The sequence below is a fragment of the Manduca sexta genome, chromosome 27 (genome assembly GCF_014839805.1).
Source record: "Manduca sexta isolate Smith_Timp_Sample1 chromosome 27, JHU_Msex_v1.0, whole genome shotgun sequence".
NCBI classification, from domain to species: Eukaryota; Metazoa; Arthropoda; class Insecta; order Lepidoptera; family Sphingidae; genus Manduca; species Manduca sexta.
The window spans coordinates 2,359,033-2,374,238 of record NC_051141.1 but is presented as its reverse complement, the minus strand read 5'-3'; the positions used below and the strand labels follow the sequence as shown (position 1 = coordinate 2,374,238).

Here is a 15,206-nt window from a genome sequence, read left to right as displayed (position 1 = left end):
TACCTAATGTTCAACATAAGGTTCCTTCCACATTTTTATTTAGCACCGCAACACGTACGAGGTACGGACGTCGTTCTAGCTACTGCGGTTCCGATGCGGTACCCACGGAAAATTTATGTACCACTGAGCGTGCAAGACTGGGCCTCTTACCGCGTCACGCCGTGTGACTACACAGCCGCGGGCTGTTCCCACAGCGCGCTGTCTACTGCCGCGCCGGCTCGCCAGCACCTGCCGCGCTCCCTACACATGCAGCAACGTAAAGCGAACCACTGCGAATAAACAAAAAATTCGATACATTTCGGTAGGCACAATATCCTTGGGGGCGCAGGCAGCTCAAATATTAAGTTTGGTAAGAATTTTAAATTAAGAGCATTAGGCGCGGCGTCTCGGTAGTATTAAATATTAATAATGCTATTCGAGCGAACTTGGCGGAAGGCTGGCTACAATGAATTTTTTATAGTTATTCTCTTTTGCGACGGGCAATTAATGTAATGACGTAGCAAGTTTAGTTCACCCTCGAGGAGGACTACAAAACGGAGTTAATTCCCCGCTAGATTTCCTCGCTATGTTTATTTAACGTTATTGTTATTAAATTTTCGCGTATTATTAACTGAAGCTGTGATCAACTTGGCTGTGTATCATTTATCTTTATATTTGTCGTAGCAACTTAGCTTCTAAATAACATTATTCTTATTTTCAAATCTCGAATATTGGCGAAGTATCTATCTGACACCAAGGATATTTCATAATATTTTCTGTACGTCGTATTTATAATGTGTCTGATGCGGATACTAATAAACTTACCCAAATTCATTGTCCCTTCAGCCTTTATTCTTGTTAAGATCACGCCTTATTTTACCACTGCAGTCAAATGTCCAAGAGTTGTTGATTGTTCAGAGTTAAATTTTTATTAGGGTCATAAAATGCTAATCTGTTTTATATTTCCAGTTTCTACTATAATACAGCGTATATTGTAATCACTGCTCGAAATAGTACCAACACAGAATTTGAGAGCACTAAACTACGCTCTTCATCATGAAAGACGTCATATATTCGTACCCAGGAATCACACTAGCCGCTGTGTCCTCCATTTCAAAACCACAGCGTTTTCTGTAGGCCTAGCTGTTAAATATATTTTGTATTCTCACATACAAGATACCTCAATACGAGTTATTCGAAGTGCTATCCGTTAATTAAATCAGACCAATTATGTAATTGAAACCCTGTGACAATTACCTCGTTCATCTTGTAGTTTTTCGTCGGTTCATGTAATTTGCTGGGGTAATAAATCACGTGGTCCAGTTTGGATTAGGTCATCAGACTTGCCTAGGTCCCTATATAGTATCCCTCTCAGGAGAGAAGGCCCATGCTCAGCAGTGGGCAAGTATATAATGAAGGGCTGATATTATTATATTTGCCTAGTTTAGTTTAGCGAAAACAGTGGAACTGATGTGATTATGTCTGAAACATTTAGAAAACCACCGTTGTGTTGCAGTTAGAGCAAGAGACCACCGATATAATTATCAACTTTGGACTTAGTGCCGTTGAATTTACTATTTAAATTACAATACACATGGAAAACTTTAATAGCAGCGTAACACTGATGCATTCCTTATACTGAATATAAGAATTCAGGACCAATATCACGACATTATAGAGCATATACAAAATGTTTATCAGTGTCTTAGCAACAATAGATATTTATCATCGTATCGTAATTCCACTTATAAAAAAAATATGTTTTAAATATAAATTAGTTTTAGCAGTATTCTAAACAAAGTTAGATACGACTTGTAATGAACTGACGAATTGTACATGATTGCCAACGAACATTGAACTTTAACCTAGCTTCATATCCTTTTTGTCATCAATTTAGGAATCGGAATCAATGAACTTTCGTGCCGCCATTATAACTATCAAAAAAGAATAGATACCAAAAAGAAACGAAGACAAACGGATGTACACAGCGAATAATTCCAAAATACGATTAAGTAAATGAAAAATGAACCGAAACATATTAATGTAAGCGCAGCTGAATTTGAATTTTTCCCTTTGTGTTTCGTATTGTGTTCGTTTTATTAAAGGAGGAAAAACAAACAAAAATTTCCGACGGTCCCGGCAAACACACCTGCCCTCAGAAGTGGATATATGTCTGCGCACTCCGCCCGCGGCGCCAGTACATAACTAGATACGTAAATGAGAGCAAACGAAAGAAAAAAACTCAATAAAATTAATGCCTGCTACATTACAGGGTACATTTGCGTTTGGAACCCTCTCAAAGTAATATTCTTTATAAAGATTCATTTGAAAATGCGCGTTCACGCAAATGGAATAGACCTCTTATGAAGGTTTGGAAATGTAGAAGTTTAAAATGTGGCTAATTAGATTAGTAAACTGCGTGGAAAGAAAACATTATGGAAAGACGTATAAAATTTATTTACATACATGCACTTACATAATATCGGTTAATACAACTGAGTTATGATGCACACTATTAGAACCATCTATCGCGTATCCTTTACAAACGTTACAGTAATTTAATTAGTCAGACTAGTTCGAAGTCTCGAGGTTGAAAATAGGAGAACAAATAGCAATAATAATAACAAATTGTTAGGATTGTGCAAAGTGGTATCCTATTTTGTACTTCCATATCTAATCATGTAGATTAATGTCAACTTACAATTTTGAATTGAAAAATACTACTTCGACGACACTGATACCAACTAACACACCGCGATGGTCATTGGCTCTTTAAGCGAGGTGACACCGCGCGATGTAGTAGCGACTCGCTCAGTAACACCGCCTTACATAGTAAAACCACCACTTCGATGTGTATCCACCTTAATATAGTCATATATACCATATCTACTATGACTAGGATCATTAAGCTGAATTTAACTATATTTATTCCCTGAAAATCTTTTCGTGTATCTCATGTCACTTATAAGATTTACGTAATACGTGATTCTTTTTATATTAACCAGGTATATAAAAGTAAGTTTCCGCCTGAACGTTCAATTACCGGGTAATAAATAACAAACTATGTCCCAAATCGCTTATAGCGAGCTCTGAGCCCTGTTAGAACGTAACACGGTAAATATATCGCCAAGCAATTATTATATTGGACCTCAGTGGGGACTTAAGTATTATTTACATTGGGGCTTATAACTCAGCTGCGCTCTGATTATGCGGTAATAATGTAATACAATGGAAACATTTATACAATCAGAATAGCATGTAACCCTTGTACGGTATATTATGATGGTAGAATGATATCCGCCCAGACAGTGGCCACCGTACACAAGGTGCTAAAACCCGCCATAATGACCCACGCAAGTGTGTCGCGTTCCGGTATTAGCCTGTGTATATCCGGCACCAACAGGCCGACATAATTATATCGACTGCCGATGAGTAATCATCTGTCGTCAGTTGCCATTTTATTGGACTCCATTCCACTTACAATCAGGTGCAGTGATGTCACTCTGCCATGAAAGCATAGAGGAAATTAAGTTCTATGTAGCATTTAACTGCGTTCATCACGACATTTAATCTTTATTCATAATATGCACTAATTGCATTGAATACCATTATTTCCTCGGAAAAAGGCAGTACTTGCTTTACTAATTGACACGATAAAGACGATGTATGTAGATAGTACGATACCAGGATTGGAATTCTTTCATAACCAAAATTCAATTCTAATATTTTTTTAGACGTATTATTTGATAATACCCGAATCCCACTGTCTCTGACAGAAGTCCAATACCATGATTTCGTGTATTGCAATCGGCAAAATAACTGCAAATGCCAAAATATTATCGAACATTCATTCGAATGATAAAACAAAAAGCCGGTGCGATTATTCGAAACGTGCTAGCTGTTTGGCGCAATGTCAAATAAAACTGAGTATTATTACTTGCGATACCGCCGCAGCGAAATGCCAATGATACGATACTTAGGCAAATATCACCCGACTTCTGAATGATTCTACGCCATATCGATATAGAAGTATATTCGAAAATATTTGTTTTAGCGAAGCTTAGTGCGAAGGTGTGAGTGAGTGGTTGATGATCAAGGCTTGTTCTAATTTTAAAAAAACCGGTATTAATTATTGCTCCAATGGCCCAGGGAAAAGAGCGAAGAAAACTACACAATTTTATCATCATCATCAGCCACATGAAATCTGTTATTGCAAATACCTTAGTCGTACATAATATCCGAGTATTTCACATACCTTACCGACCCATTAGCCTAACCTCTTGCCCAGCACTGAGATAGAATACATTTAAGTAAACGTTTACCATTAAGAGATGTGGTTGATACACGATATTTAACAAATCTCCTCATTAATACAAAAACCACAGATCATACTCGGACAACTTAGTAAACGTCACGTCATGTTATTTCGACTAAACTAGGCAATTTCCGAAGTTTTTATATCAAGTCGTGAAACTTGCGAAAATCACGCCCCAGAGAGGATTAAGAGATTAGTTCTTTTCTAATGAAACTAAGACGTTTGAGTATAAAGAGCCGAGTTGCCCAATGGAGGGCGAACTAATAACTTGGCCGCGGTTCCGCCCAATGAGTCTTGCCGGAAAAATATCAAGTGGAAACTACCTAATCGTTTACAATTAATGGAGTTTTTTCCGCAACAAAGATTTCATGGTTCAACATTGAGTTTAAAGTAACTTATATTAAGACAGGTTTTTGTCTGTCAGTGTATCTTACAACCCAAGTCATCCATTTATACGTGCTTATCTAATATCCTTACATTATTCTTCCCAAACAAGACGATTGTACAGGACTACCAATCTTCACACAGAGCCTAGTCCTAAATTCAAATACTGTTACAGTATTATAAATACTTTTTTGTTGCAGCCGACGTGGGTGTCTGCGAGGTGCCCCTGGGTATGGAGAGCGGGATGATATCCAATGAATCTCTTTCCGCTAGCTCCAGCTACGACCAGAGTGTGTCGCCTCTCAGCTCGCGGTGAGTTAAAAAAATATCCCACTCCTGAGTAATTGCGGTGCATCTATAGGACTACGCTGAGATTCAACAATCTAACCCACATCTTGTACACTGACATGCACAAGTTTCTAACAAAGCACAGACAATAAAACGGCTCGCAATAAAACTATGCATTACGATAACAAAATCACAAACTATCCACCGACAAATCGCAAACCATTTCGAACATAACAAAAGCAACTAGTGGCAAACAACGTCCAGAGAACACTCTCATCCCACAAATCCAGAGCAAATGGCTTTTAAATCGATATAACATCTTACGCGGCCTTTGTTCCACAATAAACTGATATGATATGGGCGGGTTGTTACAATAATTGCGAATCCCCGACCGCAAAATGCTCATGCTTAGTTCAAACAATTAACAGAGGGTCCCACATTTGGACCTTGAGCCCGCATAAGCCCCTCGGTAGACAATAGCGCGAAAACTCAACTGTCATTTGTGAAATTCGCTGTCAGAAAATTAAATTTTCATATTCTGTGATCCTAAAAGCCTATCTGGGCTTTGTTAGGGATCAGACATGTCGGATATGTCTAGACCTTATCTAGACTATTTTCTTAGGTCTGGATTTGATAAATGCTGTGATAAAGCCATGCAAACGTGTAGGGTCCGGGCGGAGGTGCGACCGAGCTGTTAGGAAAAATATTGATGCTTACATTTAAAAAGGAAACTAATGGAATCGAATAGCTTGTTTCTTTAGGGACGAGTTCGTCTAACTTTTCGGAGTTATATCAACATCTTCTCTCTTAATTATTGCTTGTATTAACAATGCAGAACATTTTAGTTTTATCTTTAATATTTTGAGAATATGTGTTGATTAATTTTAAATACTGCGATAAGGAAATTTGTTTAATATGACTTTTGAGATAATTAGTAGATCAGATAGTGGCGGCTATTTTGTCCCACCTACATATAAAGTTATTGTAAATATTACGTGACATTCTCATACAGAGTCGTAGGCAAAAACACAATACCCCATTCTCGGCGTCTGCCCAGTTCAACGTGGTCGTACCTCGGTGTTTAGCGCTTTGTTTCTTCTCTTGGGGAGATCGCCGCATAGATATTCAAATGGGACGGCCGCCGCACCTCTGTTGACAGACGAAACAAACGGTTTAGTGTATTTGCAACGACTATTACGCTAATTTCATTTACTTATGCGGGAACGTGCCTTAAACGAATGTTTATGATGTCTCGCACTTTGTACTCCAACTTGCAACTTTTTAATGTGTTCTAATTTTAATTGTAATTTATTTTGTACTTTAGTTCTGTATAAAGTCCATGCAAATCTAACTCAAATCCTTCATAGAATTCATTATTGGAATTACGTCTCCTATGATCCGAGATCATATTTGAGCTACACCTCTTTTGCCTTAGGGTAAAGATTTTCATAAAACCTATCTTTAAACCAAGATGTCCCACTTGGTGTTTTCGAGAGCCAACTCTAACTCATGCAAACTTTCGGGTGTACTAAGCGTTCGTGTGTTACTAATATTATTATTATTATCTTTAAACACATTCATGGATTTACATGACGATGTTCAACAGGATCCGCACTGAAATCCGCGGCGGCGCGTGGTGTGCGAACGGCCTCATATCACCGGAGAACCGCCAATTTCTGGAAATAGATCTGCGTGATGAATATCTTATCACGGCCACCGAATCGCAGGGACGGTTCGCCAATTCGGTCGGAGTGGAATTCGTGGAGAGCTACTCGGTCGAGTACTGGCGCGCGGCGCTTAACCGCTGGGTCAAATACAAAGACTTCAATGGAAGCCGGGTAAGTATATTAGAGATTCCTTTTAGTGTTCCAAAATGCTCTATAGTTGATGGATGTTTATGGATTAACAGGGCAGTTCTGCTAATATATCACGAGACAAGCAAGTCCCTTCTAGAATCATCTAGGACTTTTGTTTTAATTGTGGAACAGGAATTAATGATATTTAAATGGAAGATAATGAAATGTGAAGAAAGTTTACCGTGTGTGAAGTGACAGAGAACGACATGCATATGACTTAATATAATTTATTTCGCTCTTTTATAACTCTTCATGCCACTACCGCACAAAATCTCCAAATATGTTAGGTGTCATTGTTGCTCCTTTCATCCACATACCGATCTTAAAAATCAAGCAAATTTTTAATAAGAATGCTAACTCTCGACCCCAACATTTGACAAGTTAATCCAATATGAAACTTTCTATCCGATATTTTAAAACGTTTTGATTTATTTAAAAATTAGACAGATATCAGTGGCCCCGTTCTACATATGAAAGATCAGAGTAACCGAGTGTCGGTTTACGAAAACATTGAGCTCGGGTTACGCGAAATTAAGCCCACAGCGTAAAGTAACCTTATATCTACCACGCATCGTACCCATAAATAAATGACGCGAAAACATTATTGATTTTCTGTTGCTTCCAGTTTTTGCAGAGGTTAGATACTGCCTACGCTCTTGTCTTATCGTACCTATTAATAATTAACGGGAAACGCTATTGATTTTCAGATGCTTCCATTGTTTACCAGATTAGTTAGATGTTCTACTTACTTCTACTTTTAGTATTATATTTATTATTTACACGCAAACATAATTAATGGTTTTTAGTTTATACTATAATAGTTTTTTCGCGATATTTTTACTGCCTACACCCTAAAGGATATATTCTCCAAACTTGCTCCCCCGGTTCATGAAATCCTGACAATCTTTCATCCTCCATTTCATCCCTATGGATATTTGAAAATCCTTTCATATTGCACCGCTGCTATGGAACTTTTATGTTTCTATTTACCAAATGTATTCGATGGCCTTGGCGTTGATACTAAATCACGGTAGTTCTTTATATAAATGGAAAAAAATCTTTATGCAACCACTGGTTCAGTAAGTGTCTCTTATTCAGATTGCAATAATTGAAATTGAATTTAAAATAACACAACATTTGAACCACGAATCAATAAACATTATTGGTAACATAGGTATGTGTGTATCTGTATAGGTATAATATATAACAGACATACAAATAAGTAAATTTGTTCCAGCTCATACCCGGCAACGTCAACACGTACACACCAAGGAAGACCACACTCGAAGCTCCTTTCGTGGCTTCGAAAGTGCGGTTCTTCCCGTACGCAGCGCACCCGAGGACCGCGTGCATGCGAGTGGAACTATACGGATGCCGTTGGAAACGTAGGTTGATGGCACACGCTGGCGTCCTGGGACATGCAATGCGAACGTAGCTCATGCGATATAGCCAAGCGACCGAAAATCCGCCGCATGGCGGTGTATTTATCTATAACTATTTTCCACAGAGGCGATAGTGTCGTACTCAGCGTCGAAAGGCGGCGACATGCAGGCGATGACAGGTGGCGCGCGCTTCGAAGACATGTCGTATGACGGCGTGATGCGAAATGCGAGGCTCGTCGACGGCCTCGGGCAGATCACGGACTCTCTCCTCGGGCCCAATGATTTTGAACTGCCTGACCCCAGTGACACTAGCGGTAAATAGTTGTTACTTTGCAGTATAGAATACAACTCTCCAATCGTCTCGTGATTTAATCATAATGAAGCTTCGATTAGGTCAGATTGCAAACCAAATTCATGTTACCTACAAAGTACATATTACATACAGATAAACAGTTAACGTGTAAGTGAAGTGGCGTGTAAGCTCGGCTACACGTAAGGTTGATTAACTTAGTTAAGTAACGTTCGCCCGGCCATTTAGGATTACTCCCTCGGGGCCAAATTAACCGATCTCTTCGGAAGCGTGGAAAGATACAGATAACGTATCGTGAGAATCTATATGCAGTCTCAAAACCCTGATCGCCAAGCTTGTCTGATATAAAGTCGATGGTATATGCCAAAAGATTAATAAAATTATTTAATCAAAAAACATCAAACATTACATAAATATTAAGAGGTGTAATATTCATTTTCTACTTTGAATCCAGCTAACTTGAGAATCATTAAATGTTACATTAGTAATGAGGAGTGCTCTACTGATTCATTCAATACGTTAAATCCAGCTTATAAGAACATTTTTCAAAAATTCTATCCGCCCCTTTTAGGAACACGTTGGGTCGGCTGGAACCGGTCCATGCTGGTCGACGATGAAGCTGAAATGACGTTCAACTTCAGCTCAACACGGGTGTTTTTCCACATCGACATACATACGAACAACATGTTTACTAAAGACGTACAAGTAAGTTAATTCACTAGTACTAATGCTTACGCGACTGATGCATTATAAATTTGAGTAGTTTTGTATTTGAAATATCTGGTAAGGGATATTTTGACATATAATCAAAAATTAAGCATTAGTAAACAGTTATATTATTGTCTTCCTCGCACACTAATGCCCTAATGATAGTGACGTCATAGTTAAACAGCCTTCATTAGTAATTTAACACTTCCTCACCCCTTAAGAAAAACTTATATTTCTTAAAAATGTCAATTACTAATGAGCGTTAATATCTTCCCCTCCTAGCTCTTCAAAGAAGCCGAGATATACTTCTCTCTAGAAGGAGAGAGATGGCAAGAAGATTACGTGTCTTACGAGCCCAAGCAAGACAAAGTGTCTGAGCACGCGCGCGTCGTCCGCGTTGATCTACAGAACAGAACAGCACAGCACATCATGCTGAAGTTCAGATTCCAGCACGAATGGATACTGATAAGCGAGATCACTTTCAAATCCGGTAAGTACTTTTGTCTATTTTGTGGGAAGGTCGCGGGTGCCTACAATCACTGCTCAGGGAAGATGTTTTTGTGACTGTTATAAAGCCGAATGTTTATTTTGGCTCCTGATGCCTATGACACAATACTGGTTAATGCTGGTTTGTAGAGACATCGGGACCGTTAACTTGTATAATGTATTTTTATTTACATCAACCCTTTGTAAACACAATGTAGAATTCCAACCAATTCCAATCCCAGAACGATTTACAAGAATGTGCAGCGAGTGTATAAATCATCAAATCGAATGCCCCTTCTTAAAAATAAACAAATCAACCAGAACGGAGGATAATTTGTTTGGAATTCGTTCGCAACTGATTTTACACTGTACAAATAAACATCGCAACTCTGGGAATAAACATACTTGAAATTTGCAGACGAGAATCCAAAACTGTTTATCGAATCAAACGTTTTATACAAACAAATTATTCGGGCAAATTACTGGGGTAAAAAGAGCGAGCGAGCACGGGCGATTTTTCGCGCGAACAAAAAGACGGTCTCCCAGAGGGCATAGGACGGACAGGCACGCTAATAGATCCATTACTCCTCATCGAGCCTCCCTTATCTGTTCCGAGCACTCGCACGCCTGCGGCTATTTCACAAATTTTATCTTTCACTAATTAATCCACAGCTCTTTTGAGGAAATCGCCTATTAAGTGATAAATCGCTGCGCGCTAAATTAAGAACTTGTAATTAAAGAAAATCTTTGATCTGGATAACTCCGTTCCCCAATTATATTTAGGACGGGCCACGATACGTTACCCGCGGCTCGGAGGGGAGAGCGGAGAGGTGGAGTATTATCCGGCTCAAAATGAATTTTAATTGATATCGTCGAACACAAGTTCCGATATACAGATTGCGTATTCTAATTCTGACGACGATTTTAACAGATGACTTATTCTTTCTGTTTCATTTGTCACAGAGACCTTACCTTGAAAATAATCCAGGCTATAACAACTTTATATACTTAAAAGACATTGTTTTATAATTTGTGCTATAAAATAGCAAAAGATTAAACGAGTAAGCTATAGTTAGTCGTTACCTATGAAGATTACAATAACGTTGTTATGTACATATGTGCTTGCCTTCGCAGAAAGAATAGTAGTTGAAGAGCAAAAAAACATTTAACCAAACAAAATACTAAAAGGCCACGTGATTATCAAAAATAATACCGATGTTTAGGCCCATGTGGCCAGTACTACATTTTTTTCAATCTTCTATCATACATACATAGTTCCCGAATATGTATCGTCTACGTTTATTTATCTACATATAGATATAATAATACATAGTACATAGAGAGTCCTAAAACCGGAAGTTGCCAGAACCGGGTCCATAATTAAGGCACCGCAGCGAAACACCGATGTCAGCATAATGCATAATACTCCAATTAGGTTACATAAGTATTGTTATTGCTCTGTTAGGGCCATTTAAAATTACACCTTAAAACTACACGATATAACCCATAATACAGTACATAAATGCGTTAATTTCATCCAAGTTGATCATCATCAGAATGTCTACTAATGAACAGAGCCCGCTAGAAAAGATTTTAAAGTGACTTCAAGCGGCCTGTATCCTTGCGCGTTGAAATAAATTTGATTAATTCCGTTTGAAATATCATTTAAAACTTACTTTTAACAAACGCAGTGCCACTGACTTCATTGGAACTCAACTGTATAATTATTACTTTATGTTCACCTCTTTCTTATGCAATAATGGGGACCCCATTTTAATTTTGAAAATAACCCTTAAATGAACCGAAAACAAAACCTCTTCATTCTAAGGAAAACATCTTTGTGCTTTTCAAATTCCTCTCGTATCTTTTAAAAGAAAACTTGATAGCGGGGTTAAACGCTATTCTAACCTTCGACATGAAATCAGTGGCTTAGCCGATCGTCCGATGATCCTCAGGTCAACTTTGCACGAAATCTTTACTCCCTTTATAAGTTTCATTCACTCGTTTCGTTCTAAGTTATAATAAAGGAACTATTGTAATAGTCTTAGTTATTACGTAATACGATACGTTCAAAAATATCTGGCTGTTGCATTTTGGTTAAAGAAATAATCTGATTTTTATGAAATAGGTTTGGAAGTATTAAGGTGTAAAATGAACATGGGTTACTTTTTTTAAAATTTTCACCGACCAATTCCCACACAATGCTACAAAAAAAGTAATGTTATTAAAGGAAATATATAAAAAACACAGCTTAACAAAAACGAAACAAGACTTCGTTTACAATCCAAACATAGCCTATAATTTTGCGTAACGAATAATAAAGCAAATACCAAGACCCTTTAAAATATAGACTTCAAATAACCTTTGATCTATGCCCTAATTGCTTTACGAAGGCTTTAACGTTGTATTTTGTTTAGTAATTGAGACTACAGGGTGTTCACAAAGTCGACAAAAACCGTCTTAGGGCTGAGAATTACCCCGAAGGTCAGTATAAATATTAACTTCCTTTAGATACGGGGTTAGAGATGTTAAAATTAACAATTTTTGTTACGTAATAAAACAATTGCTGATATAAGACTTAATTAATGGTTTTTGTTAAGAAAAATTATGCAGTATATTTTATATGGAAATAGATTTTCCCTCAATCAATATTGAGATGGAATTAAGTTCGTAAAATTAACTAGACCTTGCACATAGCTAGCTATAACTTATTTTGACAACAATATAGACTACTAGAGACCACTATTAAATATTAAAACAATAAACACAATTCTAAATTCAATAATGACTGGCAGGAACAGACAGAACGAAAAATACTGGTTCCATTTTAAGCCACTCAACCGATGGAAATTCAAGACACGTAATCCATTAGTACATAGGTACCTAATACATATAAAAAGGCTGTATGAATACAATGAGATGTGTTTCCAATGTAATATTTGGAGGTCGGGAGGAAAGTGAAAACTTTTTCCTGTATTATAAACTAGGCGGTTCAAACAGGCCAGCATAATCCTGTCGACTGGCGAGGGTGATCATATATCGTTAGTTCACACTCTATCTGGACCCCACTCTGCTTACCATCAGGTGTAGGGGATCCCTTTGCCGTGTCACAATAAAGAAAAAACTGACACTATGTCCATTCATTCAAAAAGGTTTGTTTGAGATCTTAGAGCACTCCGTGGTTTGCAGATATGCGGAGAAATGAACATTTAAGAACATAATTCATGAGTATTTAACGGTTTTTATGGAAGGTTATTTTTTTTGCGATACAATATTTCGATCTTAGCGACATAAGAAGCCAAATTTGTTTTCGTGAAAAAGCCAGCTCGAGAGATATTATAACTGATTAATTTGTAAAAAAAACCTAGCCTATGTCTATTTTGAATACCAAGGGTACTTCGTAATAAATTTCATCAAAATGAGTTCTAGCCCTTGAAATGTATCAGAATTTACATTAATAACACAATTATAGAAGGATGTAAAGGCATCTATGATCTTTGTTACTGTTTCCATCAGTCGTGATGGAACCACAGCGTATCTTATCTTCCGCAATATGATATACATATTCTATTCTAGTTGACCCGACAGACGATGTCCTGTCAACTATGAATTTGCAGCGCGTGTTCTGTCAATCGCTGAAATTAAATTTTCTTAAATTTTCTAACGTTCCGCTCAACTTCCTTAATTTTTTCTTTCATTCTTTCCATCTCCAGACAATAACAAACACAACAAAAAATATTGTGAAATCGGTCCAGCCGTTCACGCGTGATGGCGTGACCAAGGAAAATAGGGATTAATTTTTATATATATAGATATCTCTCGACCTTGATTTAACAGCATCTCCCTTTTAACGCCATTTATTTTATTCCAAAAACCAATCGGGTCACACTTCAGTTTTTATTTCACGTATTTTTATTGGAACATGGTGTATTTTGGCCGATTACGACGAGTGTTTATTACTTTGAATTTTGCATTCCATGTTTATATTCCACTAGTTGACCCGACAGACGTTGTCCCGTCTTAACTATGAATTTGCAGCGCGCCAATTTCTGTCAATCGCTGACAGGTGTTTCAAACAATTGACAGTTAAATAAAATTTATATTTTTGTTAAGTTTTTCTTAAATTTTCTAATGATGGCGTAACCAAGGGAAATAGGGATTAATTTTTAAATATATAGATTATGGTAAAAGTATTAAACGATTTACATTACATAGTTATTTATGCGAAAGCGACAATATTTTGGGAGGATGTGTTCGTTCGATTGCTCATTTTTGTTTTGATTGTACTCATTGGGACGAGTTGCAATATAAATATCTAAGGTTATTAGGATAGGTATCATTTGTTAGACTTTAAGTACCCGTAAACGTAATCACAGTTTTCTCATAAATATGTAGCAATTTTTTTCCCAGTTCCAGGAGTTGTAGTAGCAGGAGTATGGATTGAATAGTCCTGCTCCTATATAGGCTTGTATACTGTGGAATATTACACTCATAATAAAGGTCTATTTCTGCAATTCCAACCGAAACGCGTATATTTTTTTACCCTTAAGTTCTCAAATTAATCTCTAAATCATCTAGCACATACATTGTATTTGTTTCAATATCTCGCACATCGTGTACCTCGCCCCAATTCTAATAAAACTTGTTCTCTGCTGACCTGAGATACACTTAATTAGCAGAACAATAAGAAATTAGCTGACTCTTGGCACCTACAGCTGTACTGGCATGCTGCCATTCGCGTATACCTCAGTTTCAACCAGTTTTGACTGTTTGTGCCCGACCTAATTCTTGTTCTCTAACACTTGGTGCATCATAACAAAATTTTGTAGGTGTTTTGGGAATCATATTTTTGTGTAACAAAATGCAGCTTTGCAGTTACGTTAGATTATATTACAAGCGGTTAAAATTAGTGGGACTTAATAGGAATTTGAAGAAATTAAAATTTTTAATGAGATGCGCAATCAAGCGATGAACTTCGCTTAATTATCATGGGTACAAAGTGTACTTATAAGTATGGGTAATATTCACTGTTTTATTATGGCTAATAATGACCAAATGTCTGTCCTTTATGCTATCGTTTTTCTATATCGCATCGCCTTTCTCCTAGCTGTACATGCAATGAACTTTCACGATATACCTTGACCTTCAGCTACACAATTGTACGTGATACCTCAGACACCGAATACAAAATCCACAGGCTCCAAGTCTCGTATTGTGAACGAACAATTAGGTCTGTCCTGGACAGCCATTCATTAGCTCGCATTGTCTTGGCCGGCTCTGTTTCCCCTTATTCGATGCGTGAAGCTATTATGGATCCGAAAACACACGTCCTGAAATAGCAAATGGTTTGCAAATTTGCATAGTTTGTACGATCTATCGCATATATTAAGACCGGTAGATCGGTTACTGTCGCAGCCTCGAAATGATGGAAAATATCTTTGCTTGTAGTGACGCTAACAACAAATATTATACATCAGTTTCGAACGGACTCGTGTGAT

The 15,206-nt window shown here is 37.4% G+C and overlaps 1 protein-coding gene across 1 annotated transcript in view; it reads left to right on the top strand.

Annotated features, from left to right (window-relative positions):
- The window catches only part of LOC115448521 (discoidin domain-containing receptor 2), a 57,588-nt gene that overhangs the window by 13,025 nt on the left and 29,357 nt on the right, over nt 1-15,206 (top strand). The window contains exons 3-8 of the mRNA XM_037444121.1: nt 4,879-4,990; nt 6,573-6,804; nt 8,060-8,207; nt 8,330-8,518; nt 9,086-9,219; nt 9,505-9,712. Coding sequence (XP_037300018.1) covers nt 4,879-4,990; nt 6,573-6,804; nt 8,060-8,207; nt 8,330-8,518; nt 9,086-9,219; nt 9,505-9,712 — 1,023 coding nt within the window. The remainder of the gene's footprint in view (nt 1-4,878; nt 4,991-6,572; nt 6,805-8,059; nt 8,208-8,329; nt 8,519-9,085; nt 9,220-9,504; nt 9,713-15,206) is intronic.